This window comes from Prionailurus bengalensis, chromosome B4 (genome assembly GCF_016509475.1).
Source record: "Prionailurus bengalensis isolate Pbe53 chromosome B4, Fcat_Pben_1.1_paternal_pri, whole genome shotgun sequence".
Lineage (NCBI taxonomy): Eukaryota > Metazoa > Chordata > Mammalia > Carnivora > Felidae > Prionailurus > Prionailurus bengalensis.
Window position 1 is genome coordinate 90,318,329 of NC_057358.1, and position 26,298 is coordinate 90,344,626.

The window sequence follows — 26,298 nt, forward strand, 5'->3', positions numbered from 1 at the left end:
TTTCCTTCATGTTCCTACCAGACCTCAAACATCAATCCAGTTGATTGCTAAGTCTGGTAGTTCTGCCTCACATATGTTTTGAATCTTTTTCTCTCTATCACTGTTGCTCTAAGTTAGTCTATTGCCTGAATTGTTTAAGTAGTCTTCTAACAGGCTTCTATGTTGTAGCTCTTCAGTCTGTTTTCCGTGCTAGAGCAATATGTCTAAAACACAAATGCAGTAATAATTCACTCTCTTGCTTAAAATTACTCAATGGCTTTACCTTCCTTATTGGATAAAATCTAAATTCTGTGGCTAAACTGTTCACGATCGGACTATGCTTTTGCTAGTTTCATTTCCTACCAGTTTCTCTTACACATTTTACTTTCTGGAAAACTAGAACTTTCTGGATACTAGTTGGTGTTTACTGAACATGTCATGACATTTTGTGCCTTTGTACATTATTCCCTTCTTTAGGAAGGTGGTTTCTTCCTTTCTTAACTGCTGTTCATTCTTAAAAGTGTCACCTCTGGGTATTTTCTCTGACTCCTGTCTTCTTTACTCTGGTGTTTGGGTAAACTCAAACTCTGCTCAAATAAGATCTACTGCCTCCTTCATAGCATTTGTTATAGAGTATTGTAATTTTGAATGTTCGTTGTGCCAGTTAGATTACAGCTCCTGTAGGATGAATTGACTGCGCTGGTAAAGGGCACAGGCTTTACATTCGGCTCTGAGTTTGAATCTCATTCCTCTTATACCTGCTCTGTGACTTTACTAGAAGATACTCAGTTGCCTCATATTAAAAATGAAGATGATAATACCTGCCTCAGGGTGGCTTTAAGCATTACGTGAGGTAATGTGTGTGAAGTTTTTAGTATTGTTGCCCGGCGTATGGGAATTGCTTGGTAGACCCAAGTCACATTAGTATCTTGGCACAAGTTCATTCCTCAGTAAATATTTATTGAGATGATCACATATCAGATACCCAATTTATATGCATTGATTAACTCATCATGTAACTCAGTAATTGCTTACCTATTTAGTACCTAACTTAATACTCAGTATTGGGAAGGATGCAGAAGAAATCTCATTCTTGCAAAAGCCTCCACTCCACAAATAGTCGCAGAAAATGGTTAAGAAGTATACTTAATATTAGGTGATAAGTGCCACACTTTGTAAAAGGGGGGGGGGTGGAATTCATAGTGAGCTGATCAGTCTCAAATGGTCAAAAGTTCAGGTTCCAAATTTGGACTTGATTCTGTGGGTTGAGCAGTGGGAATCCATGGAGGTTTTAAAGCAGAGGACTAACATCAAGTTCTTCTTAAAAGAAGGATAAACAGGTGGTGGTATAGGTAATGGATTGGTAAGGTTGGAGAGCAGGCGTGGGGTGATAGGCACTATAAGCACACACGGAGTGAGAAACACCCGAGGAGGCTGATAATGTGGGGATGGAATAGGGTCTGTCATTTGAAGAAGGTCATATAACATTTGGTGACTGTTTGGATCCAGAGAATAAAGGAGAAGAGTCAAAGATTATTCTGAGTTTATGAGCCTGGATGACGGAGACAGTACTGATACCATTGATCGGTGGATTAGAGATGCTGAAGAGGGATCTTTCTGGGGGAAAAGTAGTATAGAGAAAATAAGTTTTGGGGGAGTTTATTTTTTGAGTTGTTCAACTAGAAATAGCCTAGGTTATCGTAGTTATATAATTGCATTAAAGATGAGAGAGACTGGTGCCGAGTATACTAGTACTGTTTACTAGAGGAATAGATCTCTTTTTAACACTTATTTTTTTATTAAAAAAATTTTTTTTAATATTTATTTTTGAGAGAGAGAGACAGACAGACAGAGCATGAGTGAGGGAGGGGCAGAGAGAGAGAGGGAGACACAAAATCCAAAACAGGCTGCAGGCTCTGAGCTGTCAGCACAGAGCCCGACGCAGGGCTTGAACTCACGAACCGTGAGATTATGACCTGAGCCGAAGTCGGACGTTCATCTGAGTCACCCAGGCGCCCCTAATACTTATTTTTTTAATGTATATGTGGTTTTTTTTTAAAACCAAGATGAAGCATTGCAAAAGGGTACCATAGTTTTTGGATTTTTTTTTTTTTTTTACTTTTTCAAGTAGTTACAGTAGCCACTTGGTTCAAAACTTGATATCTATAATGAAATAGGTGTAAGGATTTTGAAAATTAGTTTCCCTCATTCCTTTTTTTTTTTTCTTTAATGTTTATTTTTGAGAGAGAGAGACAGAGTGTGAGCAGGGGAGGAACAGAGGGAGAGGGAGACACAGAATCCAAAGCAGGCTCCAGGCTCTGAGCTGTCAGCACAGAGCCTAATGCAGGGCTCGAACTCACGAACCGTGAGATCGTGACCTGAGCCAAAGTCAGACATTTAAGTGACTGAGTCACCCAGGCGTCCCTGTTTGCCTCATTCTTGAAGAATGAGAGCTGAGTGTTACTTTGAAAAACTTTACATGTAAGGAAAAAAAAAATTCTAGGCCTCTAAGAATATTCCTGGGAACACCAGGGCTTTGCATATCCCAGCTGGATGATTTAAATAAAATCTACTCTGTGAAAATGTCTTTCATTTGAAAATTATCTCTAGAATAACTTAAAATAAGAATCACCAGAGTGAAAACATAAGAATTCCCCATGAGTGTATCCAGGGAGCCTAGTTTGAGGAAGATTGGTGTAGATATCAGGGCTTGGATTAAGGAGGTTGACCTGGGTTTGCATATTGGCTCTTGCACTAATTAGCTTTTCTGTTAAAGGCAAGTTGCTGAACCACTGTGATCCTCAATATCCTCATCTGTAAAAGAGAATTAAGTGAGAATTAAGTGGAATAAGGCATGTAAAGTACTTGGCACAGTACATGACACATAGTGATAACAATAGCAGCTGACCCTGTGCGGCCTTATCCGCCAGGCACTGTGCTGAACAATTTTAATTGTTGTTTAATCTTCATGAGGCAGCTATTTGTCCTGTTTTGTAGATGAGGAAACTGATACTGGGCGAAGCTGAGTTTGCCCAGGGTCATGTGGCTAGTGAGTGCCGAGGCAGTGTTTGGATTCAGATAGTGTCTCTTCACCACTCTGCTAGATTGCCTTTTAACATGTGTAAGTACATAAGGACTGCGTATATGTTCTCTACCATTATTGTTATCTAGAAGATTATGAAAAGATATGGATGGGTGAAGCAGATTAATGCATGAAATCCTAGAAATGCCAGGAATAATCTGTGAAATCTAACAACTTTAAGACAAAGTACAAATTTGTACTCACTCAACAATTAGGAATCTTGTGTGGGACTATTTATCCTTTAGATTAATTCACTAATTCATTGGTATATGAGGTCAGTCTGCTGTAATAAAATACAAAGTATAATATATAATGTGTAAAATAGGAAACATGCTATTTCTATTTTTTTTTTAATGTTTATTCACCTTTGTGAGCGAGTGAGAGAGAGAGAGAGAGAGAGAGAGGGAGAGGGAGAGAGAGAGAGAGAGAATGAGCAGGGGAGGGGCAGAGAGAAAGGGAGACACAGAAACAATTCAAAGCAGGCTCCAGGCTCCGAGCTGTCAGCACAGGGCCCGATGTGGGGCTTCAACCCATGAACCGCGAGATCACCACCCGAGCGAAAGTCAGGCGCTTAACTGACTGAGCCACCCAGGCGCCCCGGTGCTATTTCTAATTTTTAAAAGATAACGTAGAGTCTCTCAAAACTGGTGGGTAAAAAGGTCCTCTGATTTTGCATTAACACTTTCAAACATGTTTTCCATTGTTCCAGTTTCAAGATATAAAGACCTTTAAATATAGCACATTTGTTCTTCCATTTTTTGCTCCTTTTAAATAAACTTTGTGTGTTTTTTTTTTGTGTTTAGGTTTCTTTTAGTGGAAATGATCCATTCTGTAACTTCAGGGTTACTTTTAAAAGTCAGATGTTTTCATAATTAATCAGTAGAATTGTAAATTTTTAAAACGAGCTTCTTCTTGCTCATTATTTTATATTAACTTTACCTATCTGAAAAATATTTTATATAAGTAAAAGGAACGTTACCGTGAGGAGTTTTATAACAACAGCACAAAGAGGGAGTTAATCTAGTTTATAAGTAGTCTAAAAATGAAGTATACCTTAAGGTATTGGAAATCTTCTCCCAAATTTATGGTAAACAAGTGGTGGTAGTAACTTCTTTATGAAAATTATATCATAATGATATATCTTTATTTTAATCCTGTATTTATTATACACTAAAAGTAACAACCATTTGGGATCCCAGCCTAATCTAATTGTGGAAATGGTTAATGACAGTTATTATCTGAAAGCTTCAGATTTTGACTTCCATACTCAGATTTTATTTTTAAAAGATTTTAAGGTGAACAGGTAGCAGTGTATTTGAGCAGTAACCTTGGCTTTTGCTATTTTAATCGTGCATGATTTAACCTGAGAATCCCACAAGTGATAGTTTTATTTCATTTTTTTGAGACAGAGAGTACACACAAGTGGTGGAGGGGCAAAGGAAGAGGGAGAGATTCTTTTTTTTTTTTTTTTTTAAGTTTATTGATTTTGAGAGAGAGAGCCTCCCAGGCAGGTTCCGCGAGGTCAGCATAGAGCCCAACACAGGGGCTCGAACTCTTGAAGAACTCACGAAACCATGAGATCATGACCTGAGCCGATATCAAGAGTGGGATGCTTAACCTACTGAGCCACTCAGTGCCTCAAGGGAGAGAGAATCTTAAGTAGGCTTCACACCCATCATGGAGCCTAACATAGGGTTCTATCTCATGACCCTGAGATCATGCATGACCTGAGCTGAAATCAAGAGTTTGGCATTTAACTGTCTGAGCCACCCACACACAACTCACAAGTGAGAGTGTTTTGTTTTTTTTTTTAATCTTGATTTAATTAATATTCTTTATTAACAACACTGTCAAAATAATTTTTTTATTATTTTTTTAAATTTTTTTTTTTTTTTTTTGAGACAGAGAGACAGAGCATGAACGGGGGAGGGGCAGAGAGAAAGGGAGACACAGAATCGGAAGCAGGCTCCAGGCTCTGAGCCATCAGCTCAGAGCCCGACGCAGGGCTCGAACTCACGGACCGCGAGATCGTGACCTGAGCTGAAGTCGGACGCTCAACTGACTGAGACACCCAGGCGCCCCCAAAATAATTTTTAAACAAGTGTTGACCAGGAAGAAAGTGTTTAGGTTTTAATATTTATTTGACATATTTAAATTTTACATGTTTTACATCATGCCTTTGGAAATTTACTTCTAAAATTTATTTCTAATTCTATTTAAAGGATTATAAAAATTTACACTGGGGTGCCTGGGTGGCTCAGTCAGTTGAGCATCCAACTCTTGATTTCTGCTCAGGTCATGATCCCAGGGTCGTGGAATCAAGCCCTGTGTCAGGCTCTGCACTGAGTGTGGAGCCTGCTTGATATTCTCTTTCCTTCTCCCTCTCCCTCTCCCTCTCCCTCTCCCTCTCCCTCTCCCTCTCCCTCTCCCTCTCCCTCTCCCTCTCCCTCTCCCTCTCCCTCTCCCTCTCCCTCTCCCTCTCCCTCTCCCTCTCCCTCTCCCTCTCCCTCTCCCTCTCCCTCTCCCTCTCCCTCTCCCTCTCCCTCTCCCTCTCCCTCTCCCTCTCCCTCTCCCTCTCCCTCTCCCTCTCCCTCTCCCTCTCCCTCTCCCTCTCCCTCTCCCTCTCCCTCTCCCTCTCCCTCTCCCTCTCCCTCTCCCTCTCCCTCTCCCTCTCCCTCTCCCTCTCCCTCTCCCTCTCCCTCTCCCTCTCCCTCTCCCTCTCCCTCTCCCTCTCCCTCTCCCTCTCCCTCTCCCTCTCCCTCTCCCTCTCCCTCTCCCTCTCCCTCTCCCTCTCCCTCTCCCTCTCCCTCTCCCTCTCCCTCTCCCTCTCCCTCTCCCTCTCCCTCTCCCTCTCCCTCTCCCTCTCCCTCTCCCTCTCCCTCTCCCTCTCCCTCTCCCTCTCCCTCTCCCTCTCCCTCTCCCTCTCCCTCTCCCTCTCCCTCTCCCTCTCCCTCTCCCTCTCCCTCTCCCTCTCCCTCTCCCTCTCCCTCATCCCCCCACTTGCTCATGTGGCTCTCTTTCTTAAGAAAAAATTATACTAACAAATAATAATGTCTGAAAATAGGATAACAGATTTATCATGGAGAAGCCATAATGTATTAATTTTATGGTGTCTTAGTTTTTTCTTTGTTCTAGAGGTATAGATTTAAAATTATACTACATCTTTTGTCTGGGTAGCAGATTTATTGCTCTATGTTCATAGCTTTTTGCTTAAAACAATATCAAATGGCAAGCTAACATTTAGAAAAAAGGCTTGGGTGCAAAACTATGCAAGGGTTTAGTTCAGCTGTCCCGAACTAATTGAATGGTGAATATGCACCAACAATTACTTCCTGCCTTGAATGTGACATGAATAGAAAAAAAAAATGGCTTTAGGAGCAATGAGCATTTTAACACATAGTACAATATTAATTTTGTTTTGCAGTTAAAGACTCCTTTTATATGTATATGTGTACAAAAGGAATTTGCTGATTGTGGCTAATTTTTGAAAGCACTTTATACTTATAAAGTGTAAAAACTTCCATATAGAGAGGGTCATTGAAATTAATTAGGAGAGGGGAGATCTTAGAATATCTGTTTCTTCTAGTCCCTGGGTTATGGCTTGGTCAGCCTTATTAATGACTTTGTAGGTTTATAAGGGTACATCCCATGGTATCAGTTATTTTCTTGTTTGATTGAGTTTACTGGAAGCAGAATTCAGTTTCTCCTTTTCATCCATTCATGCACTCATAAATTATTGAGCACCTACGATGTGCCAACTAATACCAGAAGATGAGTATATACTTTCTGGGATTATAGGACTGAAACTCTTCTCCCAGACATACTGCCTCCCTTTCTCCCACATGGTGGTGGTATTCTCTTCTTTCTCCTGAATATTTATGCAGTAACTATCCTCCAGAATTGAGATTTGGTTCCCATGCAGCACTGCATAGATTTGTATATTGTGACTTAGGAAACGTGACTTTAAAAATTATTTTCTGGGGGCGCCTGAGTGGTTCAGTAGGTTGAGTGTCCAACTCTTGATTTTAGCTCAGGTCATGATCTCATGGTTGTGAGATTGAGCCCATGTTGGGCTCTGCGCTGAGTGTGAAGCCTGCGTGGGATTCTCTTTCTCTTTCTCTCCCTCTGTCTCTCTCCTCTGCTTGCATTCTCTCTCTCTCAAATTAAAAAAAAATAATTACTATTTTCAGCAAATTTGAGTATGCCCTATGGTAGAGTTTACCACAATGTGTACTGTATACAAAGAAATAATTTTCATTTCTTCCAGGTTTTTAAAAGTACTTTAAAAAGCACTTCTTTTTAAAGGAGGAGACATCAAGAATGAATTTACCAAAAATGGAAATGTTATCAATATGAAGTGTTTATGATTATAGTTCAAGATGTTCTAGAAGTATTCTTAAGCTTATGACAAAAAGTCTTGTTTTGTTTTTCAGACATGTCATCTCCAAATGTTCCTTCTTTCAGATTTTAAAGCCTTAAATGATAAAAGCATTTATTGAGAACTTTGTATGTATGAGCACTTCATCTTAATTTTTATGAGTGGAACTATACTTGTATTATCTCCATGAGTAAACTGAAATGTAGAGAGAATACAGTTACAAGTGACTTGTCCAGGATCCTCAGCTACTGGTAGTTTTGGGGCTAAGCTTTGGGGCTAGCATTTGAGCCCATGATCTGACTTCAGGGTCCACAATCTAAACCACTAGGCAGCAGACTTTTTTTTATGCATCTTTTCTCACCTACCAACTTTATTTGGGCAGTTGAGTCACTCATAACCTCTGGGCCTTGGTTTTTGCATCTGTCAGATTAGAGGATAGTAAAATCAACTTTTTACTTCTAGCCAGTGACTTTCGTAGGGAACTAAAGTAATAATGTTTATGGAAATGCTTTGGAGAAATTTGAAGCAATACGTGACTGTATAGTTTTAATACAGTAAGTTAGGATTTCCTGGCTATAGTAGTCTAATTAAACAACACATGGTCAGCACTGTGTATGATATGTCTTGTCAGTGATGTTAATAAGTAATAGAAGAGTCCGTTACATTTATAATCCTTATCGGTATTTTTCAACCTTAATCTCAAGCTGTCCAAGCAGATAAAAGGAGTCATCTTTTTATGTTACCTAATTAGCTTTATCTCTGGGTGCTGCAAAGGAGTGTTCTTATTTTTGCAGTTATGTTAACTTCATAGGTTATGAAGCACAAGATGAAATTCAATTTTAGTCTTGTTGACCCCTAGAGGCTTGATTTGCTGATCTGAGAGTCAGAGATGGGATATGTTGCTCTAATCCAAAATATAGTAGTGAATTTGAGATAGAAAAACATTTATTGGGAATGTGGATGGGTCTTAGCGTAAGCTTCTGTTAATATTATCTGAAGAACAGACTGCATGTGCAGCTGGGAGAGAAGGATGGCCTGTCACATGTTATTCTTCAGCTGGTTTGTAAGATGCCCTGAGTACTAGTGTTGCTGAAGTGGGAAAATAAGGTGTGTCCCTGGGAATAGGCAGTAGACTGGGGGGTAATCAAGAGATTGGGGGGTATAAAATAATGAAATTCATTTGATAAGCAGTATATTAAAATCTTGTTACTTAAATTATAAGGGATTTAAAGTGCATTAGGATCTTCAGTCTCCTAGATGATTGATATGAAGCACGTAATGAAATTCTTATCCTATTTCGCATTTGAAACTGTATCAAAGATGTGATTTGTTTAGACCAGAGCTGTCTAATAGAAATATACTACAAATATGGAGTAATTAAATCTTAAGTCACTACAGTCAATTAGAAGTAGCTGAGCAGTGGCAGAATGAAATCTCTCACCCGCCTGCCCTAGATAAATAGCCATGCTTGATAGCATAAAGGTATAAAGTGGTATAAAGGACTTCTTAGCAGCTTAAAGTAGAAAAGATACCCCTAAATTCTCACTCATTTCTTATTGGGAATATTCCTTTATATTCTTTTCACTAATTTCCTATTGTAAACTGCTTTGTATAGCCTTTCAAACTAGACATGTAGGAGGGAGGGATGGCCTTAAAAAAAATTTTTTTTAATGTTTATTTATTTTTGAGACAGAGAGAGAGCATGAACAGGGGAGGGTCAGAGGGAGAGAGGGAGACACAGAATCGAAAGCAGGCTCCAGGCTCTGAGCGGTCAGCACAGAGCCCGACATGGGGCTCGAACTCACGGACCGTGAGTTCATGACCCGAGCCGAAGTCGGCCGCTTAACCGACTGAGCCACCCAGGCGCCCCGCGATGGCCTTTTGATTCTGGCACATGACCGTCCCTGGAAATAAGGGGAAAGTTAGCTCCTCTTTAGGACAATGAAAACAGAATGACTAATAAAGCTTTTGTTGGCATAAGAAAAATTTTAAGGGTTTCAGTATCTTTTTGAGAAAGATTTTGGGGTGCTCTCATTCATCATGCTCTTTGAATTGTAAAAATCACCTCAATTCTTTTACAAGGTGCTATTTTATGGTAGGTTTATATTTAGCAACATCTCCTAATGAATTTGAGTAAATTATTTGAATGACATTCAGATTACTAGAGAATGTTTGCTCACAAAGTCAAGCGGTTTACTTCCAAAAGGAAAAATGGGCAGTCCTTAATTTTTGAATGGGTTGTTTTCCAGATCATGTGTAAGGTAGATGCTTGAACTTGGAAATATTTAAGTACACTGTTGTTTAAAAAAATTTTTTTTTTAATATTTATTTTTGAGAGACAGAGTGGGGAAGTGGCAGAGAGAGAGGGAGACATAGAATCTGAAGTAGGCTCTAGTCTCCGAGCTGTCAGCACAGAGCCTGACACAAGGCTCAAACTCATGAATCACGAGATCGTGACCTAAGCTGAAGTCAGACGCTTAACTGACTAAGCCACCCAGGTGCCCCTTAACAACACTGTTTTTAAGTTTAAGTTCCCAGGCTAGCCCATAGATGCTTATTTAAAATTGTATCCTGTTTTAGCACTAATATACTATTGGTTTAACTTTTGAGTCCTCAGTGCAGTGGGTCATGTTCTGTGGGAGTTGGATTAGGAAGCAGATTTATTTTGGGCTTTTTATGTTTTCTTCTATTTTTCCTTCTATTCTTGTTCTTATACTGGCCTAAGCTTCCTGCTATTTTGCTGTAATCTCGGCCAAACATCTAAGTGCTCAATGCTTCAAATCTTTTTCTTTTTTTAAATTGAGAGATAATGGACATATTATATTAGTTTTAGCTTATACAACATAATGATTTTATATATGTATATACTGCGAAATGATTACCACAGTAAATATAATTAACACCCATCACCATACATAAGTTACAGTTTTTGTTGTTTTTGTTTTTTTTTTTTTTCCTTGTGATGAGAAGTTTTAAAATCTACTGTTTTGGCAGCTTTCAAATATACAGTATAGTGAAGTTAACTATAGTCACCATGCGGTGCATTACATCTCCAGAACTTTAATAATCTCTTTATAACTGGAAGTTTGTGTCTTTTGACCACCTTTACCTGTTTTACACCCCACCTAAATGAACCCCCATCCCTGCCTCTTGCAACCACAAGTATGTTCTTTATATCTATGCCTTCAGTTTTTTTTAGATTCCATGTATAAGTGAGATCATACAGTATTCATCTTTTTATGACTGAACAGCATAATGCCGTATAATAAAATAGGCCCTCGTATTGGGTGCTTGACAAGTATAAACGTTCAGTGTTCTTAAGCAGTTTTAACATTTTACAGATGAGGACTCCGTAAGGGAGGATTAGGTTAATGACCGTCCAAGGTGATGGTTCAGAGGAGTTAATTGAGTTATGTCTGTGGCTGATCCCAGCAGTGTGACCTGAGAGCTCGTCCTCTAACCATTGTACTCTGCTGCATTCCTCTTTCACATACTCTCTCCTTTACCAAATTTCAACTCCTTTTATCCTCTCAGTTCAGCTACTTTTAGCCAAATGTTAGGGAAAGCCATTTGATTAAATTCATAATATTGTAGAATTCTGATAGTAAAATCATATGATTTTATGATAAAATTTGATAATGTGATTATCTTTAGTGAGAATTGAGCCAATATGGAATCAGAGCTTAGCCCCACCTCTCTAAATCATCCTTCTTCTTTGTATGTAGAGTAGTTGGTGCCTACGTTTTTCATTTACAGTTTATTTCAGTAATTCTTAACTTACGGGCTGAGAACGTCTAGGGGGCTGTACCCATTACAAAGGGTTGTCCAAGGACCTAACAAGTGATTTGCTCCTCTCATACTGTGTATTGTTTTCAGTGGTATACCAATACTGCTGTGGTTAGAAAACAAAATATTTTTCTTCGTAGAATTTTGTCATATTTTCTTAATGAGTGTTAAAAGTACTGTTGTGAGGATCTGAACATCTTGATATAAATGAAGAGATCCTTTTACTTAAAAAATGAAGAACCTTGGGGCTTCTGGGTGGCTCAGTCAGTTAAGTGTCTGACTTTGGTTCAGGTCGTGATCTCACGGCTCGTGAGTTCGAGCCCTATGTCGGGCTCTGTGCTGACAGCTCTTGCAGCCTGGAGCCTGTTTGGGATTCTGTGCCTCCCTCTCTCTCTGCCCCTTCCCCGCTCGTCTCTGTTTCTCTGTCTCTCAAAAATTAATAGACATTTAAAAACATGGAGAACTATTGCTTTTAAAGCTTGCTATAAGGAAATTATATAGACTGGTTGTATTTTAGAATTTGTTTTTAAGACATTCATAATGAATGTCAAGGGATCAGTTGTCATGTTCAAATGACTGACTGGCTAACTTACCAACTGGTAAAAACTCTAATCTTTTCAAGATAATTGTACTTTAAATACAAGATCTTTATTATCTCAGATTCTATCTGTGATAAATGAAAATTTTGGCGATTAGTAAAAAATTCAGGCATTATAAAAATTTTTGGCAGGGAGTTTTACCTTAGGGTCTTCATTTCCTCTCTTCTTAGCTCACAGATCTTCTTGAGAACTTTGTTCTTTCTTCCCAGTAGCTCCAGGGTAGAGACAAATTAAAAGCGGAGTAGTGGTCTATTGTGTTATTTTGTAATCTGAGTGCTGTTTATTTTTTATTTCTTGCTAGGGTTGGGAAAAGAAGAAAAAGCTGAGATTTATTAATCTCCCTTTGTCCCCACCAGTATCTCTATGCATAGTTACAAACATTCTGTTTTACATTAGGTTACTACAGTGCCCAAGAACACAAGTCATACATGTTGGAACTAGCATTCCTTGCTCTCGAGTTTTACCCCACTACCTTTTCAGTGTGAAGAGATACTTTCCGTTCATCTGAGACGTTAGATGTCAGTTGAAAATCTGATATGATTCCAACATCCACTGTGTTCGTTCATGTGGAAGCATGCATTTTATTCTTAAGGTTCTGTATATTCTTACCAACAAAAACAGTCTTATTTAGTCTAGTTTACCTCATGTCGTAACTGCTTACATTTTTATTTATTCAGTGGTTTTGTTTTGGACCTTATGATGACATACTCAAATACCTCTGTTTCCCTGGTGACTTTTCATTTCTGTCTGTTTTTTTCCAGAGCCAAAAGTTAAGATGTAAGTTTTAAGCACATTGGTCATAAAGCCAATGATGGGGACTTTCTTTGCAGTTCCACATTCAGTTCATATGTTTGTTTTGATCATACTTTAATCTTTTGCTTTGTTTATACGTATAATGCCCTTTTCCCTTTTAACAGCTACACTTCTTGTCCCTATTAGAAAAATGAAACGAGAACCGTCGTTTAGATTTTTTTTAGTACTATTCACCTTTTCATTGCACTGCAGCTTTTCTCTCTCCAGTTTTCTCATCTGCACATTGCCTTCGTGCAACACAAAGCTAATTATCTGTAATCATTTACAGTGTGAAGACACAGTGCATTGTAATTGAGAATATAAACTGGAAGAGCTCTGGTGTGTAATTGTATGGGAAATGCATGTTGCTTTATTGAATTGCACAGGGGATAGGTTGTTCAGTGTATCACGGATTCCTTTTGGATCTCTCAATTCTCATTTAGCAATATTGTTTCAGAACAGACCTTGTTATAATACAGTTACACTTGTATTCTTGGCAGTGTAAACCTTGAGGAAGTGTCATAGATAGTCTCTAGTGTGTAACAGTTAATGTTTAAAATCTCTTAATACAGTGAGCTGTCACCATGTTTAATAGATTACAGTATTGCATTAGCATAAATTCGTTTGGGTGCCAAGTTATCTGTTGCACAGATGCTTGCTATTATTTATAGGTTTGTATCCAACCTTTGTGGGTTGACTTGCTTTTATTTTTCTATTCACTTGTCACCATGCAATAGCATAATTCTTTAACTGGCATATGTGCAGAAGTGGTTTTCAAGAAGAGATCTGTGAAAGTACTGAAAAAGCAGATCACTCAAACTTTTGGACCTTGAGCAGTATAGTAAGATGGGCTGCTAGGATTTAAGTAGACATATCACTTTGTCTTTTTTTGAATGTGTTATATATACTACCTTTCCTCCCAACATCAGTAAGGTACAGACAGAAGTGTCTTTAGCTGACAAAGTTAGGTGGAGACAGCAGCCAATTGTTTCCCTCTGAAGTTTTGAGCCATTAAAACTTAGGGTGTGTGTGTGTGTGTGTGTGTGTGTGTGTGTGTGTTGTGGTGGGAAGAGGCTCATTATTAACTTTATATTTTATCTTAGAGTAAACTTTGAAATTTTCTTAAAGTGTAAAAGTCTTTTGGATAAACATTTTTGTTTGAATGGGAACTTCAGTTTTAGTAAGACTGATTCAGTAATCAATAATTCTGTCAAATCCTGAGTTATGGATACTCTATTAAGATAGCAGAGCTCATTTTGGGAAGGAGTAGATTCTTAAAGTCTCTTAAATGTGTAGTATTTTGGTATTTTCTTGATCTTCTAGTCATCTGGCTTTCAAATTTAGTAATAAATTGATTTTAGGTAAATAAAGTCAGTCTTATAAAATCACTGGTAAGTGAATTACCTCCAACTTAATAGTGAAGTGTGTAAGAAAAGAATTTTGAATGTTTGTGAAACATTTACTCTTTAAAAATTACTAGACACAAGCTCCTATGGATATTTTTCTATATGCCAAGTTTCTGACGTTATTTTAGTAAAAAAGATAAATGTATTTTGAAGTTGTACATGTAAAATACATGAACAAGGCAAAACCAAAAAAAAAAACCTTTATATTACAATAACTTTTCTAGTTTTTTTTGCAAAGGAAATTTTCAGTTTTTGATTTGTTAAAAATTTAGATTGAATTGGAAGGAAAAGAATGTTTTTCTTGTACAGTATTTAAAATTAGGGTTTTTACCTGATGTGTCTGGGTGTCAAAGTGATCTTTTGCCAGTTTTCTGATTGGATTTTAGCATCATCAGTAAATATTTTGTTTTAATACTTTTTCTCCCCTAGCATTTTGTTATGAAAACTTTCAAACAGGAAATTGAAAGAATTGATGCTGTGAACACACATGTATCCACACCTAGATTCTACTTTAGCATTTTCTGTATTTGCTTTGTTGTATATCTTATCCATCACTCTGTCCATCCATCATTCTGTCTTTCAAAAACTGTATTTCAGAGTAAGTTGAAGACAGGATACTTTTTATCTTTACATATGTCATGCATATCATTGAGGGTGAGGTTCTTTTTTTTTTTTTAAGGTAAAATTCACACACAGTCAGCTGTATCAGTCTTTAATGTACCATCAGATGACTTTTGACAAATGCATCCAGCTGTGCAACTTGAATCCCTGCAGATAGAGACCACCGCCTTCAACTCCATGAGTTTACTCATGCCACATCAATACTGTGTCACTGTTTTATTCACCATAAAGTAGTTTTGTGCGTTGTAAAACTTCATAAGTGGATTCATAGAATACTCTTTTGTGAGGCTTTTTTCAGCATATTTTTGAGGTTCATTGATGTTGCATTTTTCGATAGTTCAGTCCATTTTATTACTCTTGGTTTGTTTTAAGGCTCAAAAGTATTTTAGGCAAAAATTTTTTACCCCTTTCTGAACTCCTAAAGTACTTGATACTAAACTCTAAAGTTGTATTGAGTATGTTACATATCGTAGTTACTCGTTTATCTCCACTAGTCCTTAAGCACTGTGTTCTCAGAACGTGGTTTATAGAATACGCTCCATAAATACTTGTTGAGCAATCTGTGGTTAGAAGTCTTACTTACAGTTTTTGTTATAGAGATCTCAAACTTGAGGTACAGTTATAATGTGAAATTAGTGCTTGGATAAAGACGGACATCTCAATTACAGTCTGCTATCCCCCCCTTGCTGCCCTCCCCCGCCCCCCGCCAAGGAATCTTCATTTTTATGGTGAGCAAATGTGAGATTTTCAAATGATGACAAGGTTGAAAGAGGCCATAATTGTTCTTTCAGAGATGAAGAATAAGAACCAACCAAATAATAAGGCCATTGCCAACTTAACTATAAGTTTTGTTCTTTTATTTTCTTGGACACAGTATTTGTTTTTAGTACTTTGATATCCATATTTAAAATGTTCTGTTTTTCGTGAAGAATAGTTCTTTGGTTTTTTTGTTTTTTTTTTTTTTTGCAAGGAGTGCACACTGTTGCCTCTCTTAAAGCAGGGCAAGTGAAAAGTTGAGAGTCTTATAGGATCTGAAAAGTGGAGATGCTTTTGAGGTTTTGCCCTCTTTCCTTTCTTCACTTGCTATCCCCATCTAGGTCTGTACCTCTGTAAATCCAGATGGATAGGTGGAGTTAAAATGGAAAGTTTATTTATGAGTAGAACAGGGGTGGTACAAGAGTTCACCTTAGGCTGGTTTTATAGTAGCCAGTTTTTGTCCATAAAACTTGGTTTTGCTTGCTGATGTAATGTCCATATTCATAGTAATATATTAAGTATACTTGATGTGAACTGTTCCTGTCTTTTGGACTAACTATATTTAATAGAGCTATGAAACAATTAGAGAACTCTCAGAGAACAAAAGGGCAATGTGCTATGTTGCAGAAGAATGTGCCGCCTTGTTCACCCTGTCCATTTTTAGATCGGTTTGGCTGATGGTGAAATGTAGAAGTTTGCCACACACACAGGTGCAGTGTTCTGCAGCTGTTGGAAACATTTGCCCCCCCCCCCCATTTCCTTATATATAATTATGCTCTGTTTAAACCCCTAAAGCTAGAAGATGGGATTTGAGAGCTTGAATGTCTGTTTACAAAAAGGTACAACTCACAGAGATAATTGGTCATTTAGTTAGCTGAATTTAACTGTGCCTAGATGACTTGAAGTTTCCAAAGACTAAAACCTAGCCTTAAGGTCATAGGGTTTTAGAATTATAAGAGACTGTCTTTGAAAGTGCCTGTCTGCAGTTAGTGCTTTCCAGACTGAACTTTTTTTTTTTTAATGTTTATTTTTTGAGGGAGGGAGAGGGAGAGGGAGAGGGAGAGGGAGAGGGAGAGAGAGAGAGAGAGAGAGAGAGAGAGAGAGAGAGAGAATACGCGCGAGTGGGTAAGGGGCAGAAAGAGAGGGAGACACAGAATCTGAAGCAGGCTCAAGGCTCTGAGCTGTCAGCACAGAGCCCCACGCAGGGCTTGGACTCACGAACTGTGGGATCATGACCTGAGGTGAAATCAGATGCTTAACTGACCTGAGCCACCCAGGCGCCCCACAGTAGCTTTAATGAACACAGTGTCATGGCGGCAGAGAGCAGGGGAGTGACCAGTGCTGCCCCTGGTGGACATGGGACACTTTATAGGTTGATATACCATGGAACGTCTTTGCCTGGACTACAGTTAGGGTACTTGGTTTTGAAAAGTTTTCCTTGTGTATTCTCTAACAGCGGTGTCTTCTCTTCATTCCCATTTGGGCATTTTTCATGCATTATATCATAAGGAGATTGAAGTTTAATAATTCCATATCTGAGAGTTCTAGAGAAGAATGCTTTCCTTAAACCAAAGAAAACAAATATTTTCTTTTCTGTAGTTGTTTTTTATATAATGAAAAGAATGTAGGCATTGGAGTCAGATGTAGGTTATGAATCTCTGCTTTTAAAACTGTTAACTGCAAGAAAGCAACCTAATCTCATAATGCATCTGTATTTCTGTACATAAAAATGGGAGTAATACCTGCTTTAAAATAGTGGTGAAAGTTACCTCCTGCGTACATGGCATCAGTATTCCTGAATCTACTAAGAGTTCAATAAATATAATTTCTTTTTTATTCAAAGAAGAAGGTTGCAGAGTAATCAGGATTATAGTGCCTACTACTCTGGCATTGGTGAAGCTGTTATTCTTGGAGACTGCAGTATGCCTTCAAGCTGCTGTTTGTTCAGTATATATTTAGCATCAAATATCCTCAAGGCATTGAGATAGGTAGAGATTTTGCTGTCTTGTTGGGGGAGGAAATATTTATTTATTTTGAGAGAGACAGAGAGGGCAAGCAAGGGAGGGCCGGGACAGAGGATCCAAAGTGGGCTCTGTGCTGACACCAGAGAGCCCGATGTGGGGCTCCAACTCACGAACCGCGAGATCATGACCTGAGTTGAAGTTGGACGCTTAACTGACTGAGCCCCCCAGGTGCCCCAACAAATAGTTAAATCGTGATATAAGTTAGCAAAGCTACTGAAGTAAATACAGAGGGGTTCTGAAAAGGGGAAGGTCACAGTGAACTGCAGTGAACTGCAGCGGTTAGACATCTTTTATGACTATAGCAGAGCTGCACACGGGACCTTGAAGACAGAATAAGCAGAAGGAAGAAGACCAGAAAGATCAAAGGCTCAATGTCTTCCTGGCAGAACTGTTTTTCAGCTTTATTGAATTATGGTTGACATATAACTGTGTAAGTTTCAGGTGTACAGCGTGTTTGAGTTGATACATTTATGTATTGCAAAAATGATTACCACCATAGCATTAGCTAACACCTCCATCCTGTCACATAATTACCATTTTTTATGTGTGTTGAAAACATTCGAGATCTACTCTCTTAGCAACTTGCAGTGTTACTAGCTATAATCACCATGCTGTACATTAGATCCCCAGAACTTGTTAATCGTATAACTAGTCATTTATGTCCTTTGACCAATAGCTTCTTGTTTCTCCCGCTGCCCAGCCCCTGGTCACCACTACTCTACTCTGGTTTTCTGGGTCTGACTTTTTCAAATTCCACATGTAAGTGATCTCCCCCAGTGTTTGTCTTTCTCTGTCAGACTTTATTTCACTTAGCGTCGTGCCATGAAGGATCCATCCATGCCACAAGTATCAGGATATCCTTCTTTCTCGTGGCTGAATAACATTCCATTGTGTGTATGTATGTATGTGTGTGCCGCGTCTTCTTTATCCACTTACCTGTTGATGAACAGTTCGGTTGTTTCCATGTCTTGGCTGTTGTGAACAATGCTGCAGTGAACATGGGGTGCAGACATCTTTTTAAGATCCTGTTTCATTTCCTTTGGTTATATATACCCAGAAGTGGGATTAGCTGGATCATATGATGGTTCTATTTTCAATTTTTTGAGGAACCTCCATACTGTTTTCCAGAGCAGCTGCAACAATTTACATCCCACCAGCAGTGCACAGGGTCCCTTTTCTCCCCCTCTTTAGTACTTGTTATCTCATCTTTTTTGAAAGTAGCCATTCGAACAGATGTGAGGTGATACCTCACTGTGATTTTGGTTTGCATTTCCCTGATGATGAGTGATGTTGAGAACCTTTTCATGTACTTGTTGGTTATTTGTATGTCTGTAGAAAAATGTCTATTCAGTTCCTCCTGGCAGAATATTTTTGTATACAGATTGATAATTGATGGTAGTTTCAGGTACTCAGAACAGAAAAACGTCGAGGCTGACTGAAATTGGCTGTGCTGATCCAGAGAAAGCAGGAGGAAAGCGTCCTGAATGTGCCACTTCCACAGTTTTCCTGAGGCGTGAACGGCAGATCATTTCTTTTCTAAATGCTTAGGATTTTTAAACTTACTTGAGAGTGGCCCACCTCTTATTGTATGTACTTTTCTTTTTCTTTTCTTTTTTTTTCTTTTTTTTACAAATACGTCTTATGCATTTTTTTTTTAACGTTTATTTATTTTTGAGACAGAGAGAGACAGAGCATGAACGGGGGAGGGGCAGAGAGAGAGGGAGACACAGACTCAGAAGCAGGCTCCAGGCTCTGAGCCATCAGCCCAGAGCCTGACGCGGGGCTCGAACTCACGGACCGCGAGATCGTGACCTGAGCCGAAGTCGGATGCTCAACCGACTGAGCCACCCAGGCGCCCCTGTACTTTTCTTTTTAAAACATAAGCCAGATAAAATGCTTCTAATTCTGTGAGGTTTCTTGCTCAGAGTAATATTAAAAGTCTCCAAGGCCCTACATTATCTGTAGCTATTGGCTCCCTCAAGTAAACTTACCTTTTTGACTTCATTTCTTGCTGTTTGCCCTCGCCACTCTGTTCCATTTCTGGGAATAATATGGTGGGCATGCTACCACTTCCAAGCCTGCACACTTGTTATTCTTTCTGTCTGTAAACTTCTTCCTTGAGGTGTCCACATGGCTTGTTCCCTGTGCTCCTTCGGGTTTCCCTCCAAAGGCATTCTTCTGAGTATGGCCTTCTCTGACCATCTGCTTTAATACTGCTTTCCTCCCCCACGCGTTAACCACCTCTCTCCTGTGTTTTACCTGCAGAGCACCTAGAACCATTTGCCATACTATGTTTTTAAAATGTGTCTGTTCATTGTCTTTTCTAACATAAGCTCCTTGAGGGCAGGGATTTTTTAAATTTTATTTACTGTCACATTTCCAGTGCCTAGCACAAAATACTTAATAATTATTAAATGAAAAAACTTTTTCTTTTTGAGTTTGTGGAGGAACTTTGGGCACCACAGACTTTTCTTCTATTTACTGGCATTGAGTGACCAAACTGGAGCCTTTCTGAGGACAATATCAATTTATTTGATCAACATTAAACATATAGTTTGTGAGTACTTTTATAGATTGATACACTTCATTTTTTCCTTTTTACCTGGGCATTCGTAATGGTTAATGAATTTGATCTCAGTGTAAGAGAATGAAAAAAAGTTAATGGGAAGGATCAGTAAAACTAATAACATTTTTGGGATTGATGCGAGAGGAAGGTTTGGAGAATCAGAGTCAACAATGTGTCTAAGTAAATAGAAAAGTATCACAAAGTTAGAATTATTTCCTTGAAGCAAAATGTGCTAGGAAATCATTGGACGATTTTGAAGGATCTTGTAAGTGTAATTAAAGAAACGTTTTTAGGAATTTGAGTTTTACAATCATTGGGGGAGTTTAAAGGAATGAGAAGTGAAAGTCTTAAGAAAAGTTTGGTGTATTTGAGGTTTCAAACAATCTGGACAAGAACATGGAAGGAGAAATGGTGAAACCAGGAAGATTTGAGAAAAAAACCTCAGAAATTTTTCTCAGAAGTTTTTCTCAACCTCAGAAGTTGAGAAAAAAACCTCAGTTAAGAGAAGCTATTGGGGGTGTAGGGTATAAAGGACAGTACTAGGTCTAAAATGACTTCAAGGTTGTGCTGTTTAGGGGATAGAAGTGGAAAGTTTGAAATATCGGTGAGGTATTATCACTGCTTTAGGAAAAGAGATAAGAATTTATCTCTCAGGTCCATGCCTAGAAAAGAGGCTTGAAAATGAGGTGGCTTTTTTTGTTTTTTTGGTTTTTTTTTGGGTGTGGGATGCTTTTGGAATATGGTTTCTTCTCTATAAATGCCCAGTTGGTGGGATCAGGGAGGAGTATTTTCACTAAAGGTGGGGTAGCAATATGTGTTGTTTCCGTTAAATATTGTAGATGAGATAAAAGATACTAACACATGGTGTTAGAAATACTGAAGAAAAGTTAGATATATAAAGATGCTGCTTTTAGGGGCACTTGGCTGGCTCAGTTGGTAGAGCAGGAGACTCTTGATTTCAGGGTCGTGAGTTTGAGCTCTGCGTTGGGTGCAGAGATTATTTAAAAATAAAGAAAAATCTTTTAATAAAAAGATGCTGCTTTTTTAGAATTGCTGTTTTTAGATGAAGTTTCCTTCTAAAGCTTAATCTGAAGGCTACTTTTTACTTCTTATTGATTTAATAGGTCTGTTAATAGGTGATAGTTGTGGTTCTAGGTAGTTTGGCTGTAAGCATCTTTGCTGCAAGCATTTTAATGACAAAATAATTTTGCCATAAAAGATAAATAACTGGTTGACAGTTTGCTTTCATCAAACTGGTTGACAGTTTCATTTCTACATTGACTAAGTAGTCCCATTTTTATATTATATAAATCTTAGCCCTCATCATAGTCTGTACAGTGGTGCAGAGCTTTGAACCCATGTTTCCCATAAACTTTGGAATGTCTATCAGCGGATATGTGACAATGTGCCAGGAACAAACAACAGTGTAGAAGTGTGTTTCACGACACGATATGAAGCTTATTTACAAATATGCATCCTAGTATTTATGAACTGGTCCCTATCTTAAGGAAGATATTTTAGTGTAAAAAGAAAAAGTGCGATGCCTAGTGAGGGACAAGCAAAAAACTGTATAATACTATGAACAAAAGACTTTGAAGACAAGTGCTTAGGTATAATCCACAAAATAAAATCAGTTATTGGCACAATATTCCCGTGAATGTATGCTACATTTTGATGTATTCAGATATTTTTTATTTCATAATAAAGTCTTGTTGACTTTGTTATTCATCTTACATATTTCATTATGTCCTTTTTGACGAATGCCCCTCTTTTATTTTTTGTGATTTTATAGCCAATTAGTTATGCTGCAAAAATGCTGGTGGTTGTCATAGGAAATTGGGGAAAAATTTTCTTAACATAAGGTGTGTAGGATGGAAAGTATATTACTGGCTTTTAAGATACACTGTTGGGTATCTCAGCCCATTAACCGAGAGGCAGAAATCTAGAAGGATGCAAAGGGCAGAGAGAGCAGTGCTTTCAACAGAATTATTGTTCTGCTCTGTAGCTTTCTCTTTGTTATCCCGTCCCCCTTCCTTCCCAGAACTTCCCCTTCTCCAGCCTCCTGCCGTGTTAACGCACAGAACAGAATAAAGAAGGATGAATGTAACCTAGATAGCACAACCAGCACTTTTTGAGCACCAACTGTATGCCCAGTACTGTGCTTGGCTCCAGGCAAACAAATAGTGTCACGTGATGCCTGTTGTGAGAAATTCACAGTAGGACAGTCCGGGGGAGAACATCCACAGTCTGCTTCATGGAGATACTTGAAGAGCTAGTTTTCCATTTAGTAATCTTGACAAAAAGGATTTTGTGTAAAGTCAAAAGAAAAAAAAAAGGCTATCTTCATGACTTTTCTTCAGACATTAAAAAACCTGTTTTTAGAACTGCATGTTTTAATTTTTTTAGGGTTATTCTTCTTATAAAGAGCAAATAAAATACTTGACCTTTTAGTATTGTGTGATCAGTTTAAGTAGATCAAGAAGGCAATTTTTTTGGTAGTATATTGAACTAAATACAACTTTATTTTAAATTGTTCAGATTTTACATTAATAAAAATTGTTGTTAAAAAGTATCTTTTTAGTCTAAGCGTGTTCTGATTCATAACACTTTATTTAATCTTTAAGCTGTATTATTTCTTCTTCCTAGTCCCCTATTGAGTAATTTGATCTTTTATCATTCAAAATTTTTTCTTTTCTAGCATTAAAACCCTATTACTCTTTAGAAAGTGTCTACAAAATCCCTTTAGATGATTGTAAGATATACTTTCCTTGCTTTTTTATTGTACCTTGTTAAACTGGCCTCACACATGAACTTTCTTAGAATCAGGCAGTTCCTGGTTCCTATGGGACTTCCTGTTTTCTCAAATAAAAATAGAAAAGCACCTCAGAAAGGAAACCTGGTCAGTGTGAACTACTTTGTAGGCTAGTTAGTCTTAGTTGTGACCTGGATTATAGAGATCCAGGTATCTGAAAGCTTTGAATATTTTTGCATGTAATTTGCAAATAGATGATACAAAGGAGATTCTAAATAATAACCATGAGAGATGTTTAGCCATAAACTTGTTTGTATCTTTTTTTAGGAGAGGTGGGTGTAGGGAGGTTGGATGCAAAGTACTAAATCCTTTTTATAATATTTATTGGAAAGGTAAAGTTGTTTGATATTGAGACATTTCTTAGCTACTTTGTATATTTGTTTCTTGTCACCTTTCCAGATGTTAGCAAGGATTAGGGAGGGGTTTTTTTTTTGTTTTGTTTTTTGTTTGTTTGTTTTACCATTGGAAGTCAGAATTCTGAAAGAATTATTTAGTTTTAAAGCATCTTGTAGATTTCCTTAAGTAGCAACTGCTTTCAATCTATATTTTGAAGAGAAATCAAGTTTGGTGGTGGAAACAATGTAGTCAGTAACAGTAACAGGTAACATGTATTAAGTGCTTGATACTAGGCCAGTCATGTTATCTAGTTTATCTCATTTAATCCTCACAACAACTACACAAGGTAGGAATCATTGTTACATCCTTTCTGTAACAGTGAGGAAACTACAACTTAGAGTAGCCAGGTAGATGTTAGTTCACGCTCATGTTGCTAGTAAGTGATGGAACTGGGACTTGAACCCAGGCACTTAGACACCAGAGCACTGCTCTCAGTTATTACAGAGAAAACCACAGATTCAGAGTAAGAATGGTAAACATAGCAAGTCTCAAAATCACCACCCTAACCTTTATTATCATCAGTGTGTTTACGTTCAGTTTTAGCAGAGTGCATGCTGGCATTTCAGAGAGCTTGTTTAGGGGGATTCTAATTCTCATTCTCAAATGATGCTAATAGTTCTCTCTTTTCTTTCCTTGATAGTAAAAAACCCCTTTGATGAAACATTTGGAAACATACAAGTAAGTAGAAGATCATAATATTGGTTTTTGTCTCATGTTTTATATGATAAAAGTATTAGGACAACTGTCAACTAAAAATGTTAATTTTAAAACTTCTCTTAAACTGAAACAATAAATTTTCTTATTTTGAGTATTCTTTAAGGATAATATGGTTAAATCTGAAACAGGTTTTCTCCTAAGAGCAGAATTGTTTATCACTTTAAGGTAATAGCCAACTGCCACGTAAAATGGCATTGGCACGTTACCTAGGGATCTGGTTTTAACCTTTAGAAGTATTTCTGTTGAAGTTGCTGGATATTCTGACAATTTTTGTCCTCTTTGCCCTCATCTTGTCTCTCTGGATCTTTTGCTCATAGGCATGCCTATTCAACCATCAGGAAGGCAAAAGATTTAGAAAGACACATGTTTCTTAGGCTACCTATTTATGATTTCCTTTTCTTTTTTAAAGGATCTATAATGTTAATTTTAACCTAAATTTTACTCACATGAAAATATTTTTCACTTACCATCATTACAGGCACCTTAAAGATTAAGGTATTTGAGCTCATATTATAATGCACAGTTAGTTACTAATTTATGGTGGGAATTGACTAATGTAGACCTGCATATAAAACATTGTTTGTTGTGCTGAAGGATGTGTAATAATGTATAATCAAATCCATAAAATATTACTGTAGATTGTTAGAGTGAGACTTTGTAGTGATTATTTTTAGTAATATTCTTTTGTGGTGATATTTGTTTTAAAGCAGGTTGACTTTGTCAGTAACCGTTAAGTATGCTGCTGTTGGCATCATCATTTAAATGCGTGTAATATACTCACTGAATGTTAGAAATACAGGACTTTATTTTCTTCTGTATAATTTTCCCCATGGGAGGAACTGAAGTTCTGAACCTCTAAATAATAGTAATAACTGTAATGAAGATAATGGCAGTTCACTTATATTAAGTGCTTATTCTGTGCCAGGCACCATGCTAAGTGTGTAAAATCATTATCATCATTTAATCAGAGACTTGATACAAACAATTGGAAATTTCCTTGAGGAGAAAGTTGGCTGAGGGTAGAAGAGGGAACTTATGTAAAGGTGACGATATACGAGAGAATTTGGGAGAGTTGCCCTACAGTTTGATTTTTTGCCACTCAAGAATGAGAATTTTGCTTCAAAGAATGGTATGGGTTACTAAAGCAATCTGGACCTTACCAAAACAAACAATGGAAGGTTAGCTATTTCAAATTAAAGTATAAAATCATTTTTGTTTAATGAAAGGTTGCTTGAAAGCTTACTTTAAATATGGATTTATTTGTAGATCTTTAACTTGCTGTCAGGGTGATTAGGAAAGCCAGTGTGAGACATCTTTCAAGCTGAATGTTAGGAGACCACTGGAAAAGCAGTCAGAATGGAAGAAGACTATAATGAAACTATAAGTCAATATAAGTTTCTGTAAGAACGTAACTTTAAAATTCGATTTACATATTTTTCAGATTTATTTCTAGGTTAGCACATTGGTGCTAAAGATAGTTGAGCCAGAGCCTTTCTATTTCTTCCTCAAAATTGATGTGTTCACATTAATAACATTACATAAAAACTATTTAGATGATAATTGAGTTGATCATGCACTTGAGACCCTTGTAATATATAGATGGTCATTTTGAATAAATTGCCACTGGAGAAATAATTTTTGAAAAAATTACAGTTTAGCCTTTTGGGTGCTTAAATTTTCTATGAGAATGCTAAAGAAACAGCATGTATGTATGTTTTCTTATGCGATTCAGTTACATCTGATTAGGTTTTGTTATTTCTTCTCCTCATCTAGTCCAGTGTTAATATCTGTGAATCAAAAAATGAAGTTTATTTCCAGGCCTCTGATGTTCATTAAAGATGTAATCAATCACAGAGGACAAGTGTCAAGTTTTTGGATTTAGTTTTGTTTTTGAAAGGGGAGAGGGATTGGGCGTGATCAGGACATATGAAAGAAAAGGAAATTGGTCTCTTTTCCAGATAAGGGAGGAAATAAACTTTAAAACTTTTAACTACTTTAATCCCAAAGCTTCATCAGATTTACCTTGGTTTCATGTATCGAGTCCACAACTAGCTATACTATCATTAGAACTCTTTCTCATTATATTGAATATTATATTATAATATTGAATTATATTTCTTATAATTAAATATATTCATTGAATATATTTATTAAATTACTATATTGAATATATGATAATTATGTTGAATTGAATGTATTATATTGAATATATTTATTAAATTATATTGAATTATTATATTGAATATATTTATTAAAAAGTTATTTTGTGGCTTAATGTGTCACAAATGCATACCTTTCAGAATCTTTGATTTCAGCCCCAGCAATTATTTCTTGATGGCCAATTCTTACAGTTTGGATTTTTAGGCTTTTACAAAGACAAGGTC

General features: G+C 37.4%; 1 protein-coding gene across 1 annotated transcript in view; it reads left to right on the plus strand.

Annotated features, from left to right (window-relative positions):
* LEMD3 (LEM domain containing 3) overlaps positions 1-26,298 on the plus strand; it is a 64,955-nt gene that overhangs the window by 6,379 nt on the left and 32,278 nt on the right. The window contains exon 2 of the mRNA XM_043562957.1: positions 23,838-23,875. Within this exon, the coding sequence (XP_043418892.1) occupies positions 23,838-23,875 (38 nt within the window). The remainder of the gene's footprint in view (positions 1-23,837; positions 23,876-26,298) is intronic.